Raw genomic sequence first — 21,786 nt, forward strand, 5'->3', positions numbered from 1 at the left:
TGACCAAGAACTTTTTCTTGAGGAGCTCCATGAATGTGTCTCCAAAAAGCAGACTTCCTTTCTAGGTATCTTCTGAGCTAGTCCCATACAGGACAGAAATGTGTTGTCCACAGATTGCTGCTTCATCCCCAGATTCTGTCACCCTGGCCTCAATGACCACCATTTGACCACAAAGCCTAGGCTCCCCCAAGGAAGAGGCCACATCAGAAAGTCCACTGCTTGTCAAATAACCCTTTATTTTTCTTTGCAGTTCTTAACTCTGTGGAAAAGAAAAAAAAAAAAAACCCTCTCAGTAATAGGACAAAAAAACCTTATCTCCCAACCCCACTATTGAGCACTTACAGAATTTTCCACCTTTTCCCCAAGGATACATTAGCTTCCCCTCCAGTTTTCACCCTAATTTTAAGCAAATCAATGCATAAGTCACTTACAGCTGGACATTCCACTGCACCACTGTTGATGTCATCTATGATGTCGTGAGGGTGGCGGCCATCAACATTGCAGCCCACAGACTGGGCGGTCCCCAGGATCTCTTTAATGGTTCCTATAAGAAAAGGTAGAATCAGGGGCCTGTCGTCCCTCACAATCCTCAGATACCAGTGGGGAAATACAGGCAAGGAGAGGGAAAACGTTTATGGAATACAGGAATAATCATCACTGCTCCCCTAATCCAAAATTCATAGCTCCATATATTTAAAAGCTCTGAATGCAAAAATGTCCACAGGTCCTATGATACCCAGATTCTTTCAAACCCAGAAAGACACCACACCCCAATTTCAGGTCTTACAGAATAAAGTCCCCTCTAAGTGGGAAAATGCCACTAAGTGAATACATCTTGCGTGACAATTAAGGTGGCCCCATACTGTTCTGTTCTTACCAGAGAGTTCTCTAGCTAAAGATCGATGCCGCATCTGTCGGGCAATGCTGACAATCTCATCAAAAGTGATGTTTCCACTGTGCTTAACTGCAGAAAATAAAAAACAGCAAAAGCTTTTTACCACCTGAGGCCAGAGCAGAGCAGACCAGTCAGTCCTCCCTCATCCATTTCTAACCTGTTCCCATGCTTTCGGCACAGAGTCATCCACATGAAGAACAACCCTGTTTCCTAAGCTGGGGTTTAGTATCAGCTCACCACTGGACTGCACCAGCCAACAGAAAACTGGTCAGGTGCAGTGGCGGGTGGCTAGGGACAAAGTCAAGTCTTTGCTAACCTTAAGTGGAAGGGACTGTTTTGAAGAGGAGAAAAAACATGCTGAAGTGACTGAGGTTGATTAAAGCTGTCCATAGGGTCTGTCATCCAGCTAAGAAGCTGCTCTTTCTTGATTACTGGTTATCTTTCTCAAGTTTCTTCACCCTGCCTGAACATGTCCCTCCTGCAAGTATTGAGTGGGATCTGTTCCACACCAGAGACTGGGGAGAGCCACGTGGCACTTCTTGCCAGTGCCTAGCTCTGTAACAGCTTAACAAATACCTGTGCCATCCCTAGGTTTCATTAAAGGGAGCACGTGCAGCTGTGTATCAAACACTGGGCACACAATACCACTCACATACTACCAGGGAAAAAGCCACTCACTGTTTTTTTGCTTCTTTCTGTCTCTTGGCGGTTCCTTGAGGGCTTTGATGATCAGGGCAGAGGCAGAAGGTACCACCTCAATCTGCAGAAGAGATTCTCAATGGGAATAACATACCCTACCCCACCCTCCAATGAGAACAACTAATACTACCATGCACCTTGGCTCTCAGAATCCATGGGGCCAGATGCCACATTTACTGTACATTCAGGTTAATTTTCACAACCTGAAACACGTCCTACCCCAGCAAACATAAGTGATTTACCCAGTGTCTCAAAGTGACAAGAGTTAATATCTGACCCATGCTCTCAAAAGCCTTCCCCACAGATAAAATTGCTCTTACCTCACCACTGGTGGCAGGTGACCATGTCAGCAAAAAACCTTCCTCCCAGCAATCCCTACCTCTGCCCTCCCTCAAACCAAGTACCTGGGCCTGTCGGTTCTGAATGGTCAGTTTCACTGTAATCCTCAGACCCTTCCAATCACCGGTTGCCTTGGCGATGTCATCACCAACTTTTTTTGGAGACTGCAGAAATAAAAGGTATATGATCACACCAGGCCCCACATGGAAGCAGTCTGGAAATCTGCCTGGTCCTCCTCACTTGGCAGCACAAGCAAGCTGTTTGAAACACGTTTAACTTTGCCTGCCCAATCGAGGCACGGCTATCACCATACTCAACTGGAAAACTGAGGCTGCAGGTTTAGTTGGTCCAGGGCTGTAAACTGCAGGTTCAAGGCCACAATGGGACCAGGGCCTTTATCTACCTACCCTCTCCTAAGGACCTATGTGGTAATTTTCAACTCTCTTACATCTGAATCACCGGGGGTCTCTTTAAAGACACCAGGTCCTTGTGTCTGACCAACCCTAGTCAATCTGTGGGGATGAGGTCTGGGCATTTGCCCCTTTACAATTCCCTAAACAGGAGAGATGTCCAGTGAGTGCCAGCTGAGCTAAGGGACAAAGAAGAGTAATGAGGACACTGCTTAAGCAAAACCATGGTGGGAGAGCTTTTCAGACAGGAGACCACTGCTCAAGGAATAAAGGCCTGATTATATTCAAGAAAAAGGAAGTTCAGTAAAGAGTATAAAATGGAGGAAAAAGCAGGTAAATAAGTCTGATCCTAGGTAGAGCTAATCATATTAACCAGTAGGTTCACAGCAGAGTTGTTTATACAAGCTACTGTAACATTCACCGAGATCTTCATGTCACACCCCATTTTATCTTCCCAGCAGCCATATGCCAAGTAGGCAATGCGGTGTCACTAAGCCACTCTTGACTTCAAAAACCTCCTCTATCCCGTCTCTCAGGGACACAAGGAGCAGCAGCTAAGAGGCACTGGAAAGTTACAGGTTCAAGGTACCAAGTTCCATCTTTACCTACAACCTTTCTGTGATGGCTAGTGCCAGTTCAGGCCTAGCTGGGGATGGCAATCGCTCACTGTCAGGGGCACCTCAGACACAATCGTGTTTGCACAAGCCAGAGTCGAACTCTGTTCTCCGCATACAAAAAGCGCCCCTCCACAAGGATGACTTACCAGACCCAGGGGGCCGATCTTGGGGGCCAGGGCAGACGTGGCACCGACTTCCCCACCGGTGCACCTCAGGTACACTGGGAGAAAGAAAGGATCAGTGCCTCCCCAAGGGGAGCCCCCAAGTCACAGCCCTCCCAACGCATCTTTCCGGGCCTGGCCACACCACCTTCTGCCTCTTCTCAAAACAGCCCCAAGAGGGCTTCCCTGGTGGCGCTGTGATTGAGAGTCCGCCTGCCGATGCAGGGGACATGGGTTCGTGCCCCGGTCCGGGAAGATCCCACATGCCGCAGAGCGGCTGGGCCCGTGAGTCATGGCTGCTGAGCCTGCGCGTCTGGAGCCTGTTCTCCGCAACGAGAGAGGCCACAACAGTGGGAGGCCCGCGTACGGCAAAAAAAAAAAAACAAAAACACAGCCCCAAGAACCTCGGGGGGAGCGAGGCAGGACACCCCTCCCCGCAAGGCGCGGACCGCTCCAAGCGCCACGTGGGACAGCGGCCTTCCGCTTGGCTACCGCTGCAGAGGCCCACACCGCGCCGGCGTGGAGGAAGCCCCGGACGCCGGCCAACGCAGCCTAGGGGGACGCGCCCGGAGACAAACCTTACCCTAAGGGTGGGGGCTGCAAAGCCGCCACAGGTCGTCCGGTCCTGCCCCCCCATCTACACGTGGAGAAGCTGAGGCCCAGAAAGCGGGTCGACCAGGACCACACAGCGCCCCGAACGCAGCACCAGAGGGCCAGCCTTTAGGGGGCAGCGGCTCTAAATCCCGCCGTGGGAAAGGCAATTGCGGCGGAGGCCGCAAACCGGACAGAACGCGGGGAGGGATGCACCATCCCGAAGCCCCGGCCACATCTAAAGCACGCACCGACTTTGATCTCGTTGGGGTCGAACTTAGGCGGCATGGTGGAGGCGGCTGGTGTCGGATGAACCCGGATTCGGGACGACCGAAGAAAGTTGCACCTTAGCCTCCTCCGAGCCGAAAACCGAAAGACCGGAAGATGGGGCACTTGCGCCGGTTAAAGTCCTGAAAGCGCGGCTCTCGCGAGAACTGCCGTCTCCGCCCCATCTTGCAGCGACGCCCTTGGTGCCATATTGCTTGTGGGCAGGCACCTAAGGCTGAAGGCTGGAGAAGGAGGCACCGCGGTGAGCTGCAGCTAGGGGTTCTGAAGCGGGGTTCGGGGCAGTTCTCCCGGGGGAGGCAGACAACAGAGCGCTGCTCCCGAGATCTCAGGCTCCGTTGCTGCCCATTCTCCCTGAGGGTCACGCCATAGTCCCTGTCATTCTATCCCAGAACCCCGCCCCTCTCCTGCGGGTCCGCACCAGCGTTCCGAGACCCCACGGCCACGGCAATCCCCTACCCCCTTCTAATTCCCTCGTGATGTGGGCATTTTAGGTATTAAAACAATTTTATTAGAGTCTAAATCCGGTCCAACTCTTAATTCTAAGATTCTGCGGTCTTCGGTCTCAGACTTCGTCATCCTGGTCTGCAAGACTTTCGGAGATTCTGAGTTTTGGTCCCCAGTTCCTGCGTTTGAAGGAGAGCAGACTGTGGCTCCGCCGGGCCTGTGCCGGGTGGTCTGTCACCCGACGTCCATGACCAAGACCTGCGAGTGATCGGCCTGCCTTGAGGTCCACCAGAGGGAACGAACGTCGGAGACCTGTGTATCCGCAAAGCAAGGTTGGGCACTGCCCACCCCATCCAGGGGAGGAGGGTGTGGCTCTTCCTATCTGGGCTGGACGTCGGGGGAGGGGATGGATGAGGCGTGGACATCCGGGAGCAGGTCGGGAAGAGTTGATCTTCTAGGAGGAATGGAGGAGAGGTGGCCGTTGGGGAGGAGGTGAGGGAAAGTCATTGGGGAGCAGGCGGATAAGAGCTGGTCATCAGGGAGAGATGGGGAGGGCTGTTTTTAGATCATTCCCCATCCCTGCAGACAGGTGGGGTGACAAGAGGAGCCTGAGCCAGCTCTGCAGGCTTGGCCAGCTCCCCAGACAGCCTTCACCTCTACAGGCAGGGACCTGTGATCTCTACGCCTCCCCTTGAGGAATGGGTGTGTGTCTTCTTCAACTGCATCTTCTCCCTGGCCCTTTTCTCCCTAGATCCTTCAGCTGCAGTAGACCCTGAATAAATGTTTGTTAGATGTGTGGTGCTACGTGGTTAACATTTATTGGGCGCTCATCATGTGCTAGGTACTGTGCTATGGGCTTTGCAAGTATGGAAATCACTGGCTCCAAATAGAGCCAAGTGTTGGTAACATTATTACTCACACTTTACAGGTGAGGAGACTGAGGCTCAGAGAGGTGAACCAAGGGGACATGGTTGATGGGTGACAGATCTGGGATTCAAAACCAGTTAAAGAAAAAACAAAAAAAGAAAAAAAATTCTATTTCATCCCAAAGCCCATGCTGTTAACCATAAGCTTCCCTGTATGGTTACTTCCTGGCCCATTGCTGTCCCATATCAAATCTGATATTTTCTGGTACCAGGCAGGCAGTGAGCACCTGGCTTCTGAGTTCAGGACGGTATACTTAATGTGTGCTAAGTTACTGAAGCACCAAGGAGTTGGGCAGACGCCACAGGATCGGGACTTGAAAGAGCAGAGTTCCAGGCTGGTTTTGCTGCAATCCAGGCTGTATAACCAGATCGCTGAACTTGATGAGCATCCGTTTTGTTACTAGAAAGAGGGCTGTGGTGAGAATCAAATGGAATAACAACTGTGAGAGTGGCAAGATGCCTGAGGATTGCTGTTGAGCTTTTATTTAGCTCAGAAATCTCTTTGGTTATGATGTAGTTGAGTTCCCCAGGGTCAAGGTCAGGGCTGGCTAAAGCCAGGCAGTGTTTGGTTTGCTGATGCCACTCTGATAGTCTTTCAGGGCCTACAAGGGATTCATCAGCCAAGTCTGTTAGAGTCCTCAAGGAGCATCCTTGGGAAGGCCCTGAGGAAACTTCTCCAAGTCAACCCCTTTGTCTAACGTGGAGGAGAGATGGGGGCCCAGAATGGGGAAAGGGTATGCCAGGGTCTCACAGTGGGTCAGGGGCAAATGTGGGCTCAAACCCAGGTCATCTGGCTTGCTGTTGTGCTCTTTCCACATACTGCTGCTTATTTTTAGTCAACAAAGAACAAAGAGTGTTGAGCACCTGCTGTGCCAGGCTCAGGGCACGGACTGATGGTCAAGATGGACACAGCCCCTGCGCACAAGGAACTTATAGTCCAGCAGATCAGCTACACGCTCTGTGTTACTGTGCTACCTGTCCTGGGTGTTGGGGACCTGTGACAGAGTCCCCAGGCCCTAACTTCTCTCCTGTGCCCTAGTGTTGTGAAGATCGCTCTAGGAAAAAGGAAGGATGCCACTCTTCTTCCGGAAGCGGAAACCCAGTGAGGAGGCTCGGAAACGGCTGGAGTACCAGATGTGTCTGGTGAGGGAAAATGGATTTCCTCTGAGCCCATCCCCATCACCACCTCTGCCCCATGCAACAGGGCTCCACACTGCACTTGCCCTCCATAAGCCGATCACACTTCGCATTACTTGCTCACGCTCTTCCCTGCTGGACCTCAAGCCCCATTAAAGCAGAGATCATTGGTCCACCTTCAGAATGGACTAGTTGAACCGGATGGTGTCTGTGATCTCTTGAAGCCCCTTAATCCTATGTCTCTTTGCCTGATTTGTCCACTCTGGAAGGATGGACCCTCTTTTTTTAACTGTTTTTATCCCTAGGCAAAAGAAGCTGGGGCAGATGACATTCTTGACATCTCTAAATGTGAGCTCTCAGAGGTAAACTGGGGTGGTGGTTTGCCTGTGAATTTTTGTCTGCCCTTTTTCTTAGATCACGTGTCCCTAGGAAAGCTAGATGTGGACTGAGGCTTTTAAAAGGCCAGAAGCTCCTGTCAAGAGGTGATTCCTTAGGTTTTGTTCTTGTCCGAGAGAATTGAGATGATCTTCTGGCTTCAGCATAGTCTTTAAGAGTCACAGAGTCTAGAAAATGTACTCACGGATTCCTAGGGCACTGGGAGAGCCTGGGATTCTCTGCCAAGCACCAGAGATCTTTCTTTTGCCTTTCATAGCGTTCCTGTTGGGGGTGAGGTGGGTGGGTGGGCAGGTAGTCACCCGATAGCTGATTGGAAGGGAGGGCTGACCACCCGAGCAGCGTTCCTCCCAGCTTTCCCCAGGCTTAGACTTATTCACCTCCTGCCCCGTCTCTCCCCAACGCGTGTGCCACTCAGAACACAAGTTAAAAACTGGCAGGAGGAGAGGCACTGATCCTTCTTTATCTTATCTTAGATTCCATTTGGGGCTTTTGCAACATGCAAAGTTCTGCAGAAGAAGGTGAGACAGATCTTCATTTTCAGAGAATTATTTATTGCTTGTTTGCTTGTTTGAAATCAGGTGGGAATTCTAGGAGTTGTCTTCCTTGCACAGACATCCCCCTTCTCTCTGAATCGCACCCTTTCAGTCTGCAGCAGGTGTGTTCACAGGAGAGCAGGCTTTGGCATCAGGCAGCTCTGGCTTTGCAGTCCTGGCTTTGCCCCTCCTGAATTGGGCAACTTCCTTAGGCTCTTACATCTCAGTTTCTTCATCTGAGAAGACATCTGCAATGAAGACATTCGTAGTTCTACTCTCACAGAGCTTTTATTAGAATTACAAGTGAGGTATGTAGGCAGGTAGAAAGAGAGATAAATGCCCCAAGTATAATGCCTGCCACATAGTAGACACTGAGTAACCGCATTGTTATTAATAATAAAAACTACGGGACTTCCCTGGTGGCGCAATGGTTAAGAATCCACCTGCCAATGCAGGGGACATGGGTTCAGGCCCTGGTCCAGGAAGATCCCACATGCTGCGGAGCACCTAAGCCCGTGCACCACAACTACTGCGCCTGCGCTCTAGAGCCCGTGAGCCATAACTACTGAGTCCGCGAGCCACAACTACTGAAGCCCACGTGCCTAGAGCCCATGCTCTGTAGCAAGAGAAGCCACCGCAATGAGAAGCCTACGCACCGCAACGAAGAGTAGCCCCCGCTTGACACAACTAGAGAAAGCCCACATGTAGCAACGAAGACCCAATGCGGCCAAAAATAAATAAATAAATTTATTTATTTACTTATTTATTTATTTATTTATTTGAATAATAAAAATAAAAACTACACTCATTTCATTCTGGTCACCCAGGTTAGATTAAGAGTGGAATGAATGATTTTTCAGAAAGGCATTGCAGACTTGAATGCAGATAGGTAAGAGTATTCTAAATGAAGTACCTAAATGAAGGTAGGTAAAATGTGTTCCATACCAACAGAGTAGTGAGCTCCTCGACACTGGCAGTATCCACGCAGGGGTTGCCGCCTAACAAAAACAGCAATAGATGACTCGGACTGGACCACGTGCCAGCCCGGGGCTAAGTGGTGTTTGTCTGTTAGCTTGTTAACCATCAATGGCAGCCCTCAGACAGGAATTTATTATTCTCTGTTTTCCACAAGAAGATACTGAAGCTGAGGGAGGTTAAGATCAGGTCAGCTGCACGGGGATCCCTTCTCAGGATGGAAGGTAGAATTAGACCTCTAAGGTCCCTTTCACCCTAGAAACTCCAGATTTTAAGGTCATCTGGTTCCACATTTGGAGACATCCCTTGTGACATCTGCAAGAGCAGAGAACCGGGCAGGGCGGGGCCGCTGGCAGCCTGAGCTGAGCTGCCCCGCCTCCAGCCTTCCCCCACTGCTGCTCTTCTTCAGCCTAACATGTCAAAAATCTTTTCCACACAGGTGTTGATTGTCCACACGAATCACCTCACTTCCCTGCTTCCTAAATCCTGCAGCCTCCTGAGTCTCGCCACCATCAAGGTACTGGGGCCCTTCTCCCAGGCATCAGGGACTCTGCGTGGTGTTCCAGGTGGTAGCCAGCATCCCCGCTCCCTTCACGCGTCCTCTGTCAGAGTTTATGCCAGACATGCCTAGTGTCACGGTGACTCTGGGGTTTAGTCAGCATGGTTTATCGGGCACCTTGTCTGTGCTTTGTGTGGGGTGCACTTGCAAAGAGAAGCAGCCCCAGGCCCTGCCCTTAGGGAGCTAGGTGGAAAGGCAAACCATAAGCTCATAACAAGTGAGCTGGCAGAGAGCAGGGAGACCAATGGGCCCAAAAAGGAAGGAATAGGAGGGACGCCAGGTGTTGTGTGGTCAGTGCGTGAAAGCTTGGTGAGCTGGGGCACCTCCCTCCTGACCGTCAGCTCCCACAGGACAAGGACTGGGATATAGCCACAGTATATGTGAGGTGAGACCCCAGGGTGGTTCCACAGGAACATAAGCTGTGGCAGTGGGTATACACACTGGGAGAAAAGATTGGCAGCATAGGCATCAAAGTGGTTTTTATGGCTCTTGATGGTGTGCAGGGATGAGGGGTCGTTTTTACTTCTCTTCATTTTTCTGGTCCAACGTGTATTATTTGTATAATCAGAAAAAAGATAACATTAAAAAACGTTTATGTTTATGTATATATTTCATATATATGCATTTTATAGTACGTATGTGCACACACACACACACATATATATATATATATCCTATTTTTTGCTCATTTTCATTGTTAAAAACATTAGGGAATACAGTTAAGCATAAGGAAAAACATACAGTTTCACACTCTAGGGAACTACTATCAATATTTTATTGCATATTTGGTAGTATTTTACTATGCAAATATGTATTTATACCATGAGGCGTTTTTAACGTGAATATCTATGCATACTCTTTCATAGCTAGCCTTTTTCACTCAACAGTAAAAATAAATATTTGATAAATAAGAGAATGAAGTGGTATGATACTTTTAGAAAGGAAATGAGATGGAATGATCATTTAGTTGGGGAGGAAGGGTCGGTGCTCCTGCTTTCAACACCAGAGGCGTGGGGCACCCCTGCCCAACCTCACCCTTGTCTCTCCGGAGCCTGAAATCAGAGGGCCTTTCTCAGCTGGTGACTTCTAGGTGTTAAACTTGTTCCCCTTCCGCAGGTTCTGGATCTTCATGATAATCAGCTGACAGCCCTTCCTGATGATATAGGGCAGCTGACAGCCCTCCAGGTATGGCTTCAGGAAACAGAAAACCCACCTCTGACCACCTAAGTAAGAAATGGCAGCCACACAGACCTGGAATGTTCTGGTCGCGCTCTTTCTAGCCAGGGCTGCACTTGGTGCCACCGGCTCCTCCCCCTTTGCTCTTGAGATGCCCAGTGATGGCGTCAACATAGCAGTCTGGGCTGTGGGCATCTCTCCACCATATATTTGGCATGTGCTTTTGGGATTTCATCGTGAGCTTCCGCAACTTTAAAGGAAAAGAGCGCCCGGAGAGTCTACCTTTTCCAGATGATGAGTTCAGCACTCTGACTCACCGCCTCACTTCTGCTCCTTGTCAGCGGCAGCCCCTGCATTTACGGAGCGTTCCCTGCGTGCCAGCACCAAGCTAAGCGTTGCGCTTGCGCTGTCGGCTGATTGATTCCTCACAGCCTCTCTGCGAGGCAGGTGTTAGCATCATCCCCGGTTCACAGAGGAAGCCGCGCCGTCCTTCACACTTAGATTAAAATCCCTTCTCTTCACTGTGCCCCATCAGACCCTGTACGCTGGGCCCTCCTGTCTTCCCAGCCTCCTTTCCTTCTCTCTCCCCTCCACTGTCTGCACTCAACTCCTAAAACCCTCCGGCCCTCTGCGCCCCACCCCCGGCAGGGCGTCTCCACAAGGCTCTTCCTTCTGCCAGAGTAGCTCTTCCTCCGTCTCAACCCAAACGTCCCTGCGAATCCTCCCCGACCCCCTGCATCTAGGTGGATCCATCTTGTTCGCCTGTCTCAACCCGCGTATTTCCCTGAGAGCACTGATTGCAGTGTGTAGTTACTAGTTATGCTCAGCTGGCTCCCCTCCTGAACTGTCATCTCTGTGCGGGCAGCGTCCTCACCTAGCGCACTGCCTCCCACGTGGAGGAAACTCAAGATGACTTGAATGAACTACCCTGCGAGGTGGGTGCTGTTATCACATTTACAGAAGAGAGAATGGGTCCAGAGGGATGACTGTAACTTGCCCAGGGTCACATGGAGAACGTGTGGCTCAACAGTAGTAACTGTCCCCACTGAGAGAGCCACAATGAATACCAGTGTGTAGGATCTTTGGGGAATTGTTTACGTTTATATTTTTGTAGAATTGCTGCATTCACTGTTTTGTAACCTTTGGATACCTGATAATAACTCGTAACCATCCTTTGGTTCATCAAATGTTCATCTGCCACATTATTTTTAACGTGCTTCCCTTCCCATCATACCTATTTTTAATGGCTTCCTCGTGTGCCATCCTGTCAGCCTCGCTCATCTCATGATGCCACATCCTGGAGGGAGTGTGGCCTTCGGGATCCAGCGAGCCCGGGTTTCAATCCTGGCACCACCAGCTGCCGGCCTTGAAGCCTTGGCCAGATCCCATTGCCTTTGTGCAGCTCAGCTTCCTTCTGCTAACACTGGGATAACTAGGCCTCAACACACGCTGCCTCACCTGGATCCCTGAATCTGCTCGTCCCCTTCTTCCTCCCGCCCTGATTGTGGGACCATTGTTGGCTATTTTGTGGTCAATATAAATGATACAACCTCAGCAAGAACTGGGTTCAAAGTCTGGCTTTGCCCTCCTGGACACATGACTTTACCGCTCTGAGCCTCAGTTTTCCCATCTCTCAAATGTGATCATAACAATTTTTATCTTCCTCACAGGGCTGTCAGGAGATAAAGAGGTGTGTGTGGTGCCCAGATGATGCCTGGCCTGAAGCAGGGTAGACACTGTTGTCTGTGTGTGTGCGTTCTCACGCCATTTCCCCCTCTTTCTTAGGTCTTGAACGTGGAAAGGAATCAACTGACGTATCTCCCGCGTTCCATTGGGAACCTGATCCAGCTCCAGACCCTCAACGTGAAAGGTAAGGGCCAGGAAGCCCTGTCCGTGTGACCCTTGGTCAGCTCTGGGCTGACCCAACCGGCATCCACAGGGTGCTCCTCCTGAGAACCATTGAGCACGAGGGCAGCCAGCCCCCAGGTGTCACTCTAAACTGTCTGACTTCCTGTCTAGGAGACAGGGCATCTGGAGGGTTCCTGTGACTCCTCCGAGCCAGGGCCTCACAGGGAGGAGGGCAGACGATGTTGACAGCTAGACCCCCGAGGCTCAGTCACTGGTGTTTAGAATGTGGTGGACTGACTGGGTGAGAGTGATTCTGAATAGCACTTCCCGCCACTGAAGAGCACCTCCAGATTCAGCGGTGCCATGAGCCTCATGACAAGTCCCTGAGGTAGGGAGAGGAAGGAGATCTTATCCCCAATTTACACATGAGGAAAACGAGGCTCAGAGAGCAGTGACTTGCTCCAGACCACCCAGTGCGATAGTGACACAGCCGAGATTCTAATGCGTGCCTCCCCCAACTCTTTCATTTCTTTTTGGCCTTAAGCACTTCCTGTACAGAATGCCCCAGTTTACCTGTTTGTAACATATAAATAATGATAAAAATAACGGTACCCAACTTACTAATCACTTACTATGTGATAGGCACTGTGCTGAGCACCTCATATGCATAATCTCATCGAATCCCTCAATATTCCTGTGAGGCCAAATAGTATTATCACCCGCATTTTACAGATGAGGAAACTGTGGTCCAGGGAGGTCGTCAGTTTTCCAGAGTCACTCAGCTAATTAAGTGGTGGAATGGGAACTTGAACCCAGGTCACTGAAACTCCACTGCCATGTTTTTCCTTATGGAGCCTCAGGTTCCAGGCCCTGGCACATGCCCCAGGCTCAGAGGGGGGCACCCTCCTCCCTGGGTCCTCGCGGGAGTCAGGCAGGAAGATGGTGAAGGGGTTTTGGGGTGCTGAGCTGTGCCATTGGGATCCCTCCAGACAACAGGCTGAAGGAGCTTCCAGACACCTTGGGGGAGCTTCGGAGCCTGCGTACTCTCGACATCAGTGAAAGCGAGATTCAGAGGTTGCCGCAGATGCTGGCACACGTTCGAACCCTGGAGGTAGGTGGGGAGATGTTCTCACCTGGGGTCCTACCTGGCCTTCCCACCGCTCCCTTCCCACATTCCTGGAGGCCTGCCCTGGTCACAGGGTGCTGGGGTCACAGAGGTCTCAACGTCCTCAGGGCCTCACAGAGCCTGAAGTGTGAACCGTTGTAATTATGTGACTTTTGCTGCCATGATGGAGGCAGGAAAACAGATTTCTGGAGTGAAGAGACAATGCCAAGTCCTGATGGGGTTAATTAACATTCTATGAAAGACATGGTATTTGAGCCAGACCTTGAAAGAGAAAAAGCTTTGGAGAAGTAGACACAGGTAACAGGAGCATTCCAGGTGGAGGAAACAGTTTGGGAAAAGGCAGGAGGTAGGAAAGCCCAGGACACGTTAAGGGAAGAGCAGGGAAGCTGATGTGGTTGGAAGTTGCTGTGCCTGGAGGGTCCAGGGCATAAAGAGCCCGGGCGCCGTCAGGGAGGGAGTGGCCTCAGCTTGGAGCTGCAGAAACTGAGATTCATCAGAGCAGGGGTAGTGGGCAGGGGAAGGTGAGCACCGGGGACACTGTGTTAGTCTCCCAGGGCTACCCTAATGAAGCACCCCAGGCTGGGGAGCTTAAACAATAGACTTTTCTTCTCTCACGTTCCTGGAGGTTGGAAGTCCAAGATCAAGGTCTCGGCAGGGTTGGTTTCTTCTGAGGCCTCTCTCCTTGGCTTGTGGACGGCTGTCTTCTCCCTGTATCCTCACATCATCCTCCCTCAGTATGTGTCTGTGTCCTAATTTCATCTTTTAAGGACACCAGTTGATAAGGGATTAGGGCCCAGACAGGTGGCTTTGTTTCAAACTTGATTACCTCTTTAAAGACCTTACATCTTGATCGCGTTGAGCAGTGAAGTGAACGACATATAAAGAGGGGTCCCCTTGTGTCTGCAGGCTCTGAGCCTGGACGCGTCATCCATGGTCTACCCCCCACAGGAGGTGTGCGGCGCCGGCACCGAGGCCATTCAGCAGTTCCTCTGCAAAGGTAAAGCCAGGCAGCCTGCCTCCTTCACTCAGTGAGCACCAGATGTGACTCCTGGGACTGCTCTGCGCCAACCAGGTGGCTGGGGGAGGCCACGGTCCCTGCCTGCTCAGAGCTCCCCAGATCTGGCAGGAGAAACAGGCAAAGCAGATCGTCACACAAGGAAGTACGATTACCGATTGTGGCTACAAGAGAGTAAAATTGGGCATCTGGTTTAGGCTGGGCCCTCAGGGAAGGTCTTTCCAAGAAAGTGGCTCGACTGAAACCTGAGGGATGATTAGAAAAGAGAGAAGGATGTTCCTGGCAGAAGGAGGTGCATGTTGAAGGGCCTGGAGGGGCGGGGGAGTGGGAAGCATGATGGAGAGAAGGCCAAGTGGCTGGATACAAAAGTAGAGGCGAGAGGAACAGACGAGGCTGGAGAGGGTACCCGGCCGGTATCAAACAGGAGAGGGATTCGATCAGATTTGCTTTTTACAAAGACCACTCCAGCTGCAGTAAAGAGGAGGGATTGGAGGAAGCAAGGACGGGGACCAGTTAGGAAGTCATTGGGGTCGTCCAGGAGAGAGGCCACCATGGGTTGGACTTGGAGGAGTGGCTAGAACCCAGGGCCACCCCTGGACTGGGTGCCAGGAGGGGAAAGCAGTACACCCAGTTACCTCCTGTCAGCCTGGATGTTCTTAATTAGGGGCTCTTGTCCACCTGTGGAAATTTTAGAACATGGCCAAGACTTGCATACATATGGTCATCTGATTTATGACAGAGGTGCCATTGCAAAGCAATGAGAAAGAAAAGCAAAGGTCTTTTCAATAAACAACTCTGAATCAATTGGATATTCATGTGGGGAAAAAAAGAACATTAACCTAACCTCTTCCTTAGACAGGCAGCACTAACCATAAAAGACTGATAGATTAGATTTCATTAAATCAAAAACTTCTCCTCTTCAAAAAACACCATATGGGGAAAGAAAAGGCAAGCCATAAAGTTGAAGTTGATATCTGCAATGCATGCATATCCAACAAAGGACTTACTCCTAGGAGATAAAAAGAACTCCTACAGATCAATAAGGAAAAGCTGTTGTCAAAAGACTTGAATCGGAATTTTATAGAAGAGAATATCCAGAGGGCCAATAGTATCTGAAAAAAGTGCTCAACATCGTTTTAGTCAATTTAAAAAATGCAAATTAACCCAGGGATGCAAGGATTCTTCAGTATACTCAGATCAATCAATGTGATACACCACATTAACAAATTAAGGAATAAAAACCATATGATCATCTCAATAGATACAGAAAAAGCTTTTGACAAAATTCAACACCATTTATGATGAAAACTCTCCAGAAAATGGGCATAGAGAGAACCTATCTCAACATAATAAAGGCCATATATGACAAACCCACAACAAGCATCATACTCAATGGTGAAAAAGTGAAAGCATTTCCACTAAGATCAGGAACAAGACAAGGATGTCCACTCTCACCACTCTTATTCAACATAGTTTTGGAAGTCCTAGCCACAGCAGTCAGAGAAGGAAAAGAAATAAAAGGAATCCAAATTGGAAAAGAAGAAGTAAAACTGTCACTGTTTGCAGATGACATGATACTATACATAGAGAATCCTAAAAATGCCACCAGAAAACTACTAGAACTAATCAATGAGTTTGGTGAGGTTGCAGGATACAAAATTAATGCACAGAAATCTGTGGCATCCCTATACACCAACAACGAAAAATCAGAAAGAGAAATTAAGGAAACATTCCCATTTACCATTGCAACAAAAAGAATAAAATACCTAGGAATAAACCTGCCTAAGGAGGAGAAAGACTTGTACTCAGAAAACTATAAAACACTGATGAAAGAAGTCAAAGATGACATGAACAAATGGAGAAATATACCATGTTCTTGGATTGGAAGAATCAACATTGTGAAAATGACTATACTACCCAAAGCAATCTACAGATTCAGTGAAATCCTTATCAAACTACCAATGGCATTCTTCACAGAATTAGAACAAAAAATCTTACAACTCGTACGGAAACACAAAAGACTCCGAATAGCCAAAGCAATCTTGAGAAAGAAAAACGGAGTTGGAGGAATCAGGCCCCCAACTTCAAACTATACCACAAAGCTACAGTAATCAAGACAGTATGGTACTGGCACAAAAACAGAAATATAGATCAATGGCACAGGATAGAATGCCCAGAGATAAACCCACACACATATGGGCACCTAATTTATGACAAAGGAGGCAAGAACATACAATGGAGAAAAGACAGCCTCTTCAATAAGTGGTGCTGGGAGAACTGGACAGCTTACATGTAAAAGAATGAAATTAGAACACTACCTAACACTGTACACAAAAATAAACTCCAAATGGATTAAAGACTTAAATATAAATAAACTCCAAATGGATTAAAGACTTAAATATAAGACCAGACACTATAAAACTCTTAGAGGAAAACATAGGAAAAACACTCTTTACATAAACCACAGCAAGGTCTTTTTTGACCCACCTCCTAGAGTAACAGAAACAAAAACAAACAAATTGGACTTAATTAAACTTAAAAGCTTTTGCACAGCAAAGGAAACCATAAACAAGACAAAAAGACAACCCTCGGAATGGGAGAAAATATTTGCCAATGAAACAACAGACAAAGGATTAATCTCCAAAATATACAAACAGCTTGTGGAGCTCAATATCAAGAAAGCAAACAATCCAGTTAAAAAATGGGCAGAACAAGAGGGAGGGGATATGGGGATGTATGTATACGTATAGCTGATTCACTTTGTTATACAGCAGAAACTAACACACCACTGTAAAGCAATTATACTCCAATAAAGATGTTAAAAAAAAAAATGGGTGGAAGACCTAAATAGATATTTCACCAAGGAAGACATACAGATGGCCAAGAGGCACATGAAAAGATGCTCAACATCACTAATTGTTAGAGAAATGCAAGTCAAAACTGCAATGAGGTATCACCTCATGCCAGTCAGAATGGCCATTATCAAAAAAGCTAGAATCAATAAATGCTGGAAAGGATGTGGTGAAAAGGGAACCCTTCTACACTGTTGGTGGGAATGTAAACTGATACAACCACTATGGAAAACAGTATGGAGTTTCCTTAAAAAACTAAAAGTAGAACTACCATACGACCCAGCAATCCCACTACTGGGCATATACCCTGAGAAAACCATAATTCAAAAAGAGACATGCAGGCTTCCCTGGTGGTGCAGTGGTTAAGAGTCTGCCTGCCAATGCAGGAGACAAGGGTTCGTGCCCGGGTCCAGGAAGATCCCACATGCCGCGGAGTGGCTAGGCCCATGAGCCATGGCTGCTGAGCCTGCGCATCTCCATAACGGGAGAGGCCACAACAGTGAGAGGCCCGCATACCACAAAAAAAAAAAAAAAAAGATATGCACCACAATGTTCATTGCAGCACTATTTACAATATCCAGGACATGGAACCAACCTAAATGTCCATCAACAGATGAATGGATAAGGAAGATGTGGCACATATCTACAATGGAATATTTCTCAGCCATAAAAAGAAACAAAACTGAGTTATTTGTAGTGAGGTGGCTGGAGTAGAGTCTGTCATACAGCGTGAAGTAAGTCAGAAAGAGAAAAACAAATACCGTATGCTAACGCATATATATGGAATCTAAAAAAAAAAAATGGTACTGATGAACCTAGTTGTTGCAGGGCAGGAATAAAGAGGTAGACATAGAGAATGGACTTGAGGACATGGGGTGGGAGGGTGAAGCTGGGACAAAGTGAGAGTAGCATCGACATATATACACTACCGAATGTAAAATAGTTGGCTGGTGGGAAGCAGCCGCATAGCACAGGGAGATCGGCTGGGTGCTTTGTGATGGCCTAGAGGGCTGGGATAGGGAGGATGGAAGGGAGGCTCAAGAGGGAGGGGATATGCGGACATGTGTATGCATACGGCTGATTCACTTTGTTGTAAAACAGAAACTAACACAGTATTGTGAAGCAATTATACTCCAAAAAAGATCTATTTTAAAAAATGCAAATTAAGACTGCAAAGAAGGACTTCGCTGGTGGTACAGTGGTTAAGAATCCACCTGCCGAGGCAGGGGACATGGGTTCGAGCCCTGGTCTGGGAAGATCCCACATGCCACGGAGCAACTAAGCCCGTGCACCACAACTACTGAGCCTGCGCTCTAGAGCCCGCGAGCCACAACTACAGAGCCCAGATGCCACAGCATAGCCTAGAACCCATGCTCCGCAACAAGAGAAGCCACCGCAATGAGAAGCCCACGTACCACAGCAAAGAGTAGCCCCCACTCACCGCAACGAGAGAAAGCCCACATGCAGCAATGAAGACCGAATGCAGCCAAAAATAAATAAATAAATTTTTTAAAAAAAGACTGCAAAGAAATACTTAAGCCCTAAGACACCCGCTAACATGGCCAAAGTTAATCTGTCAATACCAAGAATTGGGAAGATGCGGAGCAGCTGGAGCTTCCATGCTCTGCTGGTGGGAGCATGAACCCGAAAAGACTTCAGAAAGTTATTGTCAGTATCTACTCAAGCTGAACCTTCAAATACCCTATGACCCATTGGCTCCACACCTCAGTAGGTGCCCGAGAAATGTGTGTGAACAAATGCCCAAAGCTACATATGGAAACACTCATAGCAGGACTATTCGTAACGTAGCAGAGTGGTAAGTTGTTTTATACTCACAAATGAGCACCACACAGCAACCAGAAAGAACAAGCTGCGGCTGTGCTCAACAAGCTGGCTGAGCTCACAGACGCACGGGGTGTGAGAGAAGCCAGACGCAAAGGAACGTGCACTTTTATCAGCACCTGAGCTCTGAACCAACCCTGATTCCTGCTTCTGAGAGTGTTCACTTTTAAACATTCATCAAGCTGTTCATGAAGATTTTGTGTTCTTTTCTGTGTGTATGTTATACTGCAGTTAAAAAGGAAAGAGAAGTTACACATGCATCCCACTACAGCTAATCAGGCCACGTATCTACCAAACTAATCTTTGAGCAGCAGGTGATTGTAATGGGTACCCCGGCCAATGGTCGAGCTAGACCAAACCATTTATTTTAAAAGATTTTAAAGTTATGCAGTAGTAGGTGTATCAAAGACGTAAGGAATAAAGCAGTGAACATATGTATACCTACTATACAGTTTAAAAAATAACCCGGGGACTTCCCTGGCGGTCCAGTGGTTAGGACTTGGCGCTTTCACTGCTGGGGCCTGGGTTCATTCCCTGCTCGGGGAACCAAGATCCCACAAGCCAAGCAGTGCAACCGAAAAAAAAAAATCCTTCAACTTATTTAAACTGTGTAGCAGGTATATGTATGTACGTAAAATTGTTGGTTTCACTCTTTTAAAAACATAAAAGAAAAAACCCCACAGAAGATGTCATACTAGGTGATTCTATGCCCTGCTTTTCTCACTCAAGAATAGGCCTTGGGCCTTTTCCCATCCCAGAATGTGTGGATCTGCCTTGTTGTAAACTGCTGTAGAGTATTTCACATGGCGGAGCCCCATCACTTATGTTTGGAAGTTATTTCGAGTTTTCCCCTGGAATGAATGTTTTACCCCACACCTCCCTGGCAGGCAATAGTAGGGTTGGTAGGTGAAGGCGGGACAAGGGTACCTGGGAAGGTACCCTAGGGCCCTGCTGCGTTACAATCACAACTCTGTTTGCCTCTGAAGAGGTTACATCAGTTTACATTCCATGAGGAGTATCTGAGATGACTCTTCTTCCCCACAACCTGGCTAATGCTTGGTGAGATCTTTAAAAGTCTTCTAATCTGATCGGTAAACAAGAGAGCCTATTATTATTTTAATGTAATTTCCTTGATTATTTGAATTTTTTTTCATATGTCTACTGCCCATTTTTTGTATTTCTTGTGAATTGCCTATTTATATCCTTTGGTAGGGGAAAAAAGGTGACTTTGACTACATTAAAATCTAAACAACTTTACCTCAAAAGGATACTATCATCAAAGTTAAAAAGACAAGTTACCAACTGGAAGAAGATAGTTGCAACATATATTATAGACCCAAGGTTATTAACTACAGTATGTAAAGAGCACCTACAAATCAGCAAGATTTAGGCAGAATGGGCAAAGATTATGAATCCTTTCAGATGATGCAGGAGGACACTACACAGGGCCAGAGAAGGCAAGCATCTTGCCCATACACAAGAAATTATGGGTGAAGCTGGGTCTTGGACCCAGGCTTCTTTATTAAGTTCAGGCTTTTTCCATCACCTCATTCTCACTTGGATGGTAAAGAGGCAGGTGGGGGGAGGGGTGGTATTTATTCACTCAGCTGATGCTTATTGAGCTCTTGCCACATTTAAGGCCCAAGCGTTAGGCCTGTGAGCGGCATTGGAGGGCTCAGCGTCTAGCAGAGAGGTGCAGTGGACTGAGGTAGGAGTGGGACAGGATGCTGGCAGGGGTCGGGTGGTGGGTGAGAGCGGCAGGAGTGGACTGTCCTGGGTTCCGAGGTTGTCTCCTCCCTCCTGGTCAGCTGGTGTCCGTCTCTTGCAGCGTCCGGGCTGGAATACTACCCCCCTTCTCAGTACCTGCTGCCAGTCCTGGAGCAAGATGGAGCCGAGAACTCCCGGGACAGCCCCAGTGGGCCCACGGACAGGTTCTCTAGCGAGGAGGTAGACTGGCAGGTAAGGCGCACCTAAGTGCTGGCGTGTGGCGTTGGGGCAAGGAGTACGCAGCCCCTCTGGGCACAGGGGAGATGTTCAGAGCATCAGCCCCCAGAGTCTTCTATCAAATTAGAACTCACCTCCCTTCAAACCCGTGTGCTTAGAATCTTTCACAAGGCTTCCTAGGGGGCCTCACCCCACTAGCTCACCAGCAACAGCCTTGCTGTGCTCCTCTCTGTCCCTGAACCCCTCGGGGCCGTGGAACCCCTCTGCTGGAATTCTCCCCACTCACTTTCTCCCAATAACTCAGTCTCCTCCTTCAGTTCCTAGTTGAAACCTCACGTCCTCTGAGTAAGCCTTCCCTGACACAGCAGCCCAGTTCAGGTCTGTGCATGTTCTCAGAATGCCCCGTGCATTTCCTTGGGGGCATGTGTTGCTGAACTCAGGTTCAGCTGCTCGTTGTTCAGGAATCCAATACTGAGAGACAGGTGTTGGGTAAAAGGAAAGATAGCTGTATTGGGGAAGCTGGCAATCCTGAGAAGAAGGTGGATTCGTTTCCCAAGGAACCAACTCTCCACTGTCGGGGCAAGAGCTTTTAAAGGGGAGTTTCAGGGGTGTATAGGCAGAAGGAGGGGGCTAAGTGCAGAACAGCATTGTCAGCTCTGACAGTCATCTTTCTTTTTTTTTTTTTTTCTGCGGTACGCGGGCCTCTCACCGTTGCAGCCTCCCCCGTTGCGGAGCACAGGCTCCGGACGCGCAGGCTCAGCGGCCATGGCTCACGGGCCCAGCCGCTCCGCGGCATGTGGGATCCTCCCAGACCGGGGCACGAACCCACGTCCCCTGCATCGGCAGGCAGACTCTCAACTACTGCGCCACCAGGGAAGCCCCTGACAGTCATCTTGAAGTTGGTTAGGTGGTGGCCTGAACCGCATCAAGGAGATTGTTTTAGGTACAGTTAATCTTTAACTCCAGGGTCAGTTTGTTTCCATTTCCTTGAGGTTAATTCTTGGAATTGTGTG

At 48.7% G+C, this 21,786-nt stretch overlaps 2 protein-coding genes and 1 non-coding gene across 4 annotated transcripts in view; 1 reads left to right on the forward strand and 2 right to left on the reverse strand.

Moving 5' to 3' along the window:
• Positions 1-216: 216 nt before the first annotated feature.
• RPL12 (ribosomal protein L12) lies at positions 217-4,104 on the reverse strand. The gene is made up of 7 exons (XM_029203238.1): positions 3,964-4,104; positions 3,107-3,180; positions 1,999-2,097; positions 1,574-1,655; positions 878-964; positions 432-544; positions 217-259 (listed from the first exon to the last, which is right to left on the reverse strand). Exons 1-7 carry the CDS (start codon positions 3,998-4,000, stop codon positions 254-256), a joined length of 498 nt encoding a protein of 165 aa, XP_029059071.1. The 5' UTR covers positions 4,001-4,104; the 3' UTR covers positions 217-253.
• LOC114884863 lies at positions 1,051-1,180 on the reverse strand. Its single transcript, XR_003790928.1, has one exon. It is a non-coding gene; the product is annotated as a small nucleolar RNA SNORA65 (small nucleolar RNA).
• LRSAM1 (leucine rich repeat and sterile alpha motif containing 1) overlaps positions 4,027-21,786 on the forward strand; it is a 48,755-nt gene continuing 30,995 nt past the window's right edge. For both annotated transcript variants that reach the window (XM_029203230.1, XM_029203231.1), the window contains exons 1-11: positions 4,027-4,241; positions 4,545-4,776; positions 6,410-6,513; positions 6,813-6,869; positions 7,377-7,421; positions 8,851-8,928; positions 10,087-10,155; positions 11,932-12,016; positions 12,984-13,105; positions 14,027-14,117; positions 20,658-20,788. In XM_029203230.1, coding sequence (XP_029059063.1) covers positions 6,442-6,513; positions 6,813-6,869; positions 7,377-7,421; positions 8,851-8,928; positions 10,087-10,155; positions 11,932-12,016; positions 12,984-13,105; positions 14,027-14,117; positions 20,658-20,788 — 750 coding nt within the window. In that variant the 5' untranslated portion in view covers positions 4,027-4,241; positions 4,545-4,776; positions 6,410-6,441. The remainder of the gene's footprint in view (positions 4,242-4,544; positions 4,777-6,409; positions 6,514-6,812; positions 6,870-7,376; positions 7,422-8,850; positions 8,929-10,086; positions 10,156-11,931; positions 12,017-12,983; positions 13,106-14,026; positions 14,118-20,657; positions 20,789-21,786) is intronic.

The sequence above is a fragment of the Monodon monoceros genome, unplaced genomic scaffold, assembly GCF_005190385.1.
Source record: "Monodon monoceros isolate NGI ecotype Baffin Bay Population unplaced genomic scaffold, NGI_Narwhal_1 Super_Scaffold_5, whole genome shotgun sequence".
In the NCBI taxonomy this organism is placed as follows: domain Eukaryota; kingdom Metazoa; phylum Chordata; class Mammalia; order Artiodactyla; family Monodontidae; genus Monodon; species Monodon monoceros.

Bases quoted from the DNA above. Each gene is read 5' to 3' on its own strand.
- RPL12 (XM_029203238.1), bottom strand. From the start codon at position 4,000: ATGCCGCCTAAGTTCGACCCCAACGAGATCAAAGTCG. The intron at 3,181-3,963 runs GTGCGTGCTTTA...TCTTTCTCCCAG, and splicing joins CCCCAACGAGATCAAAGTCG to TGTACCTGAGGTGCACCGGT. The intron at 545-877 runs GTAAGAACAGAA...CTTTTCTTATAG, and splicing joins TTTAGCTAGAGAACTCTCTG to GAACCATTAAAGAGATCCTG.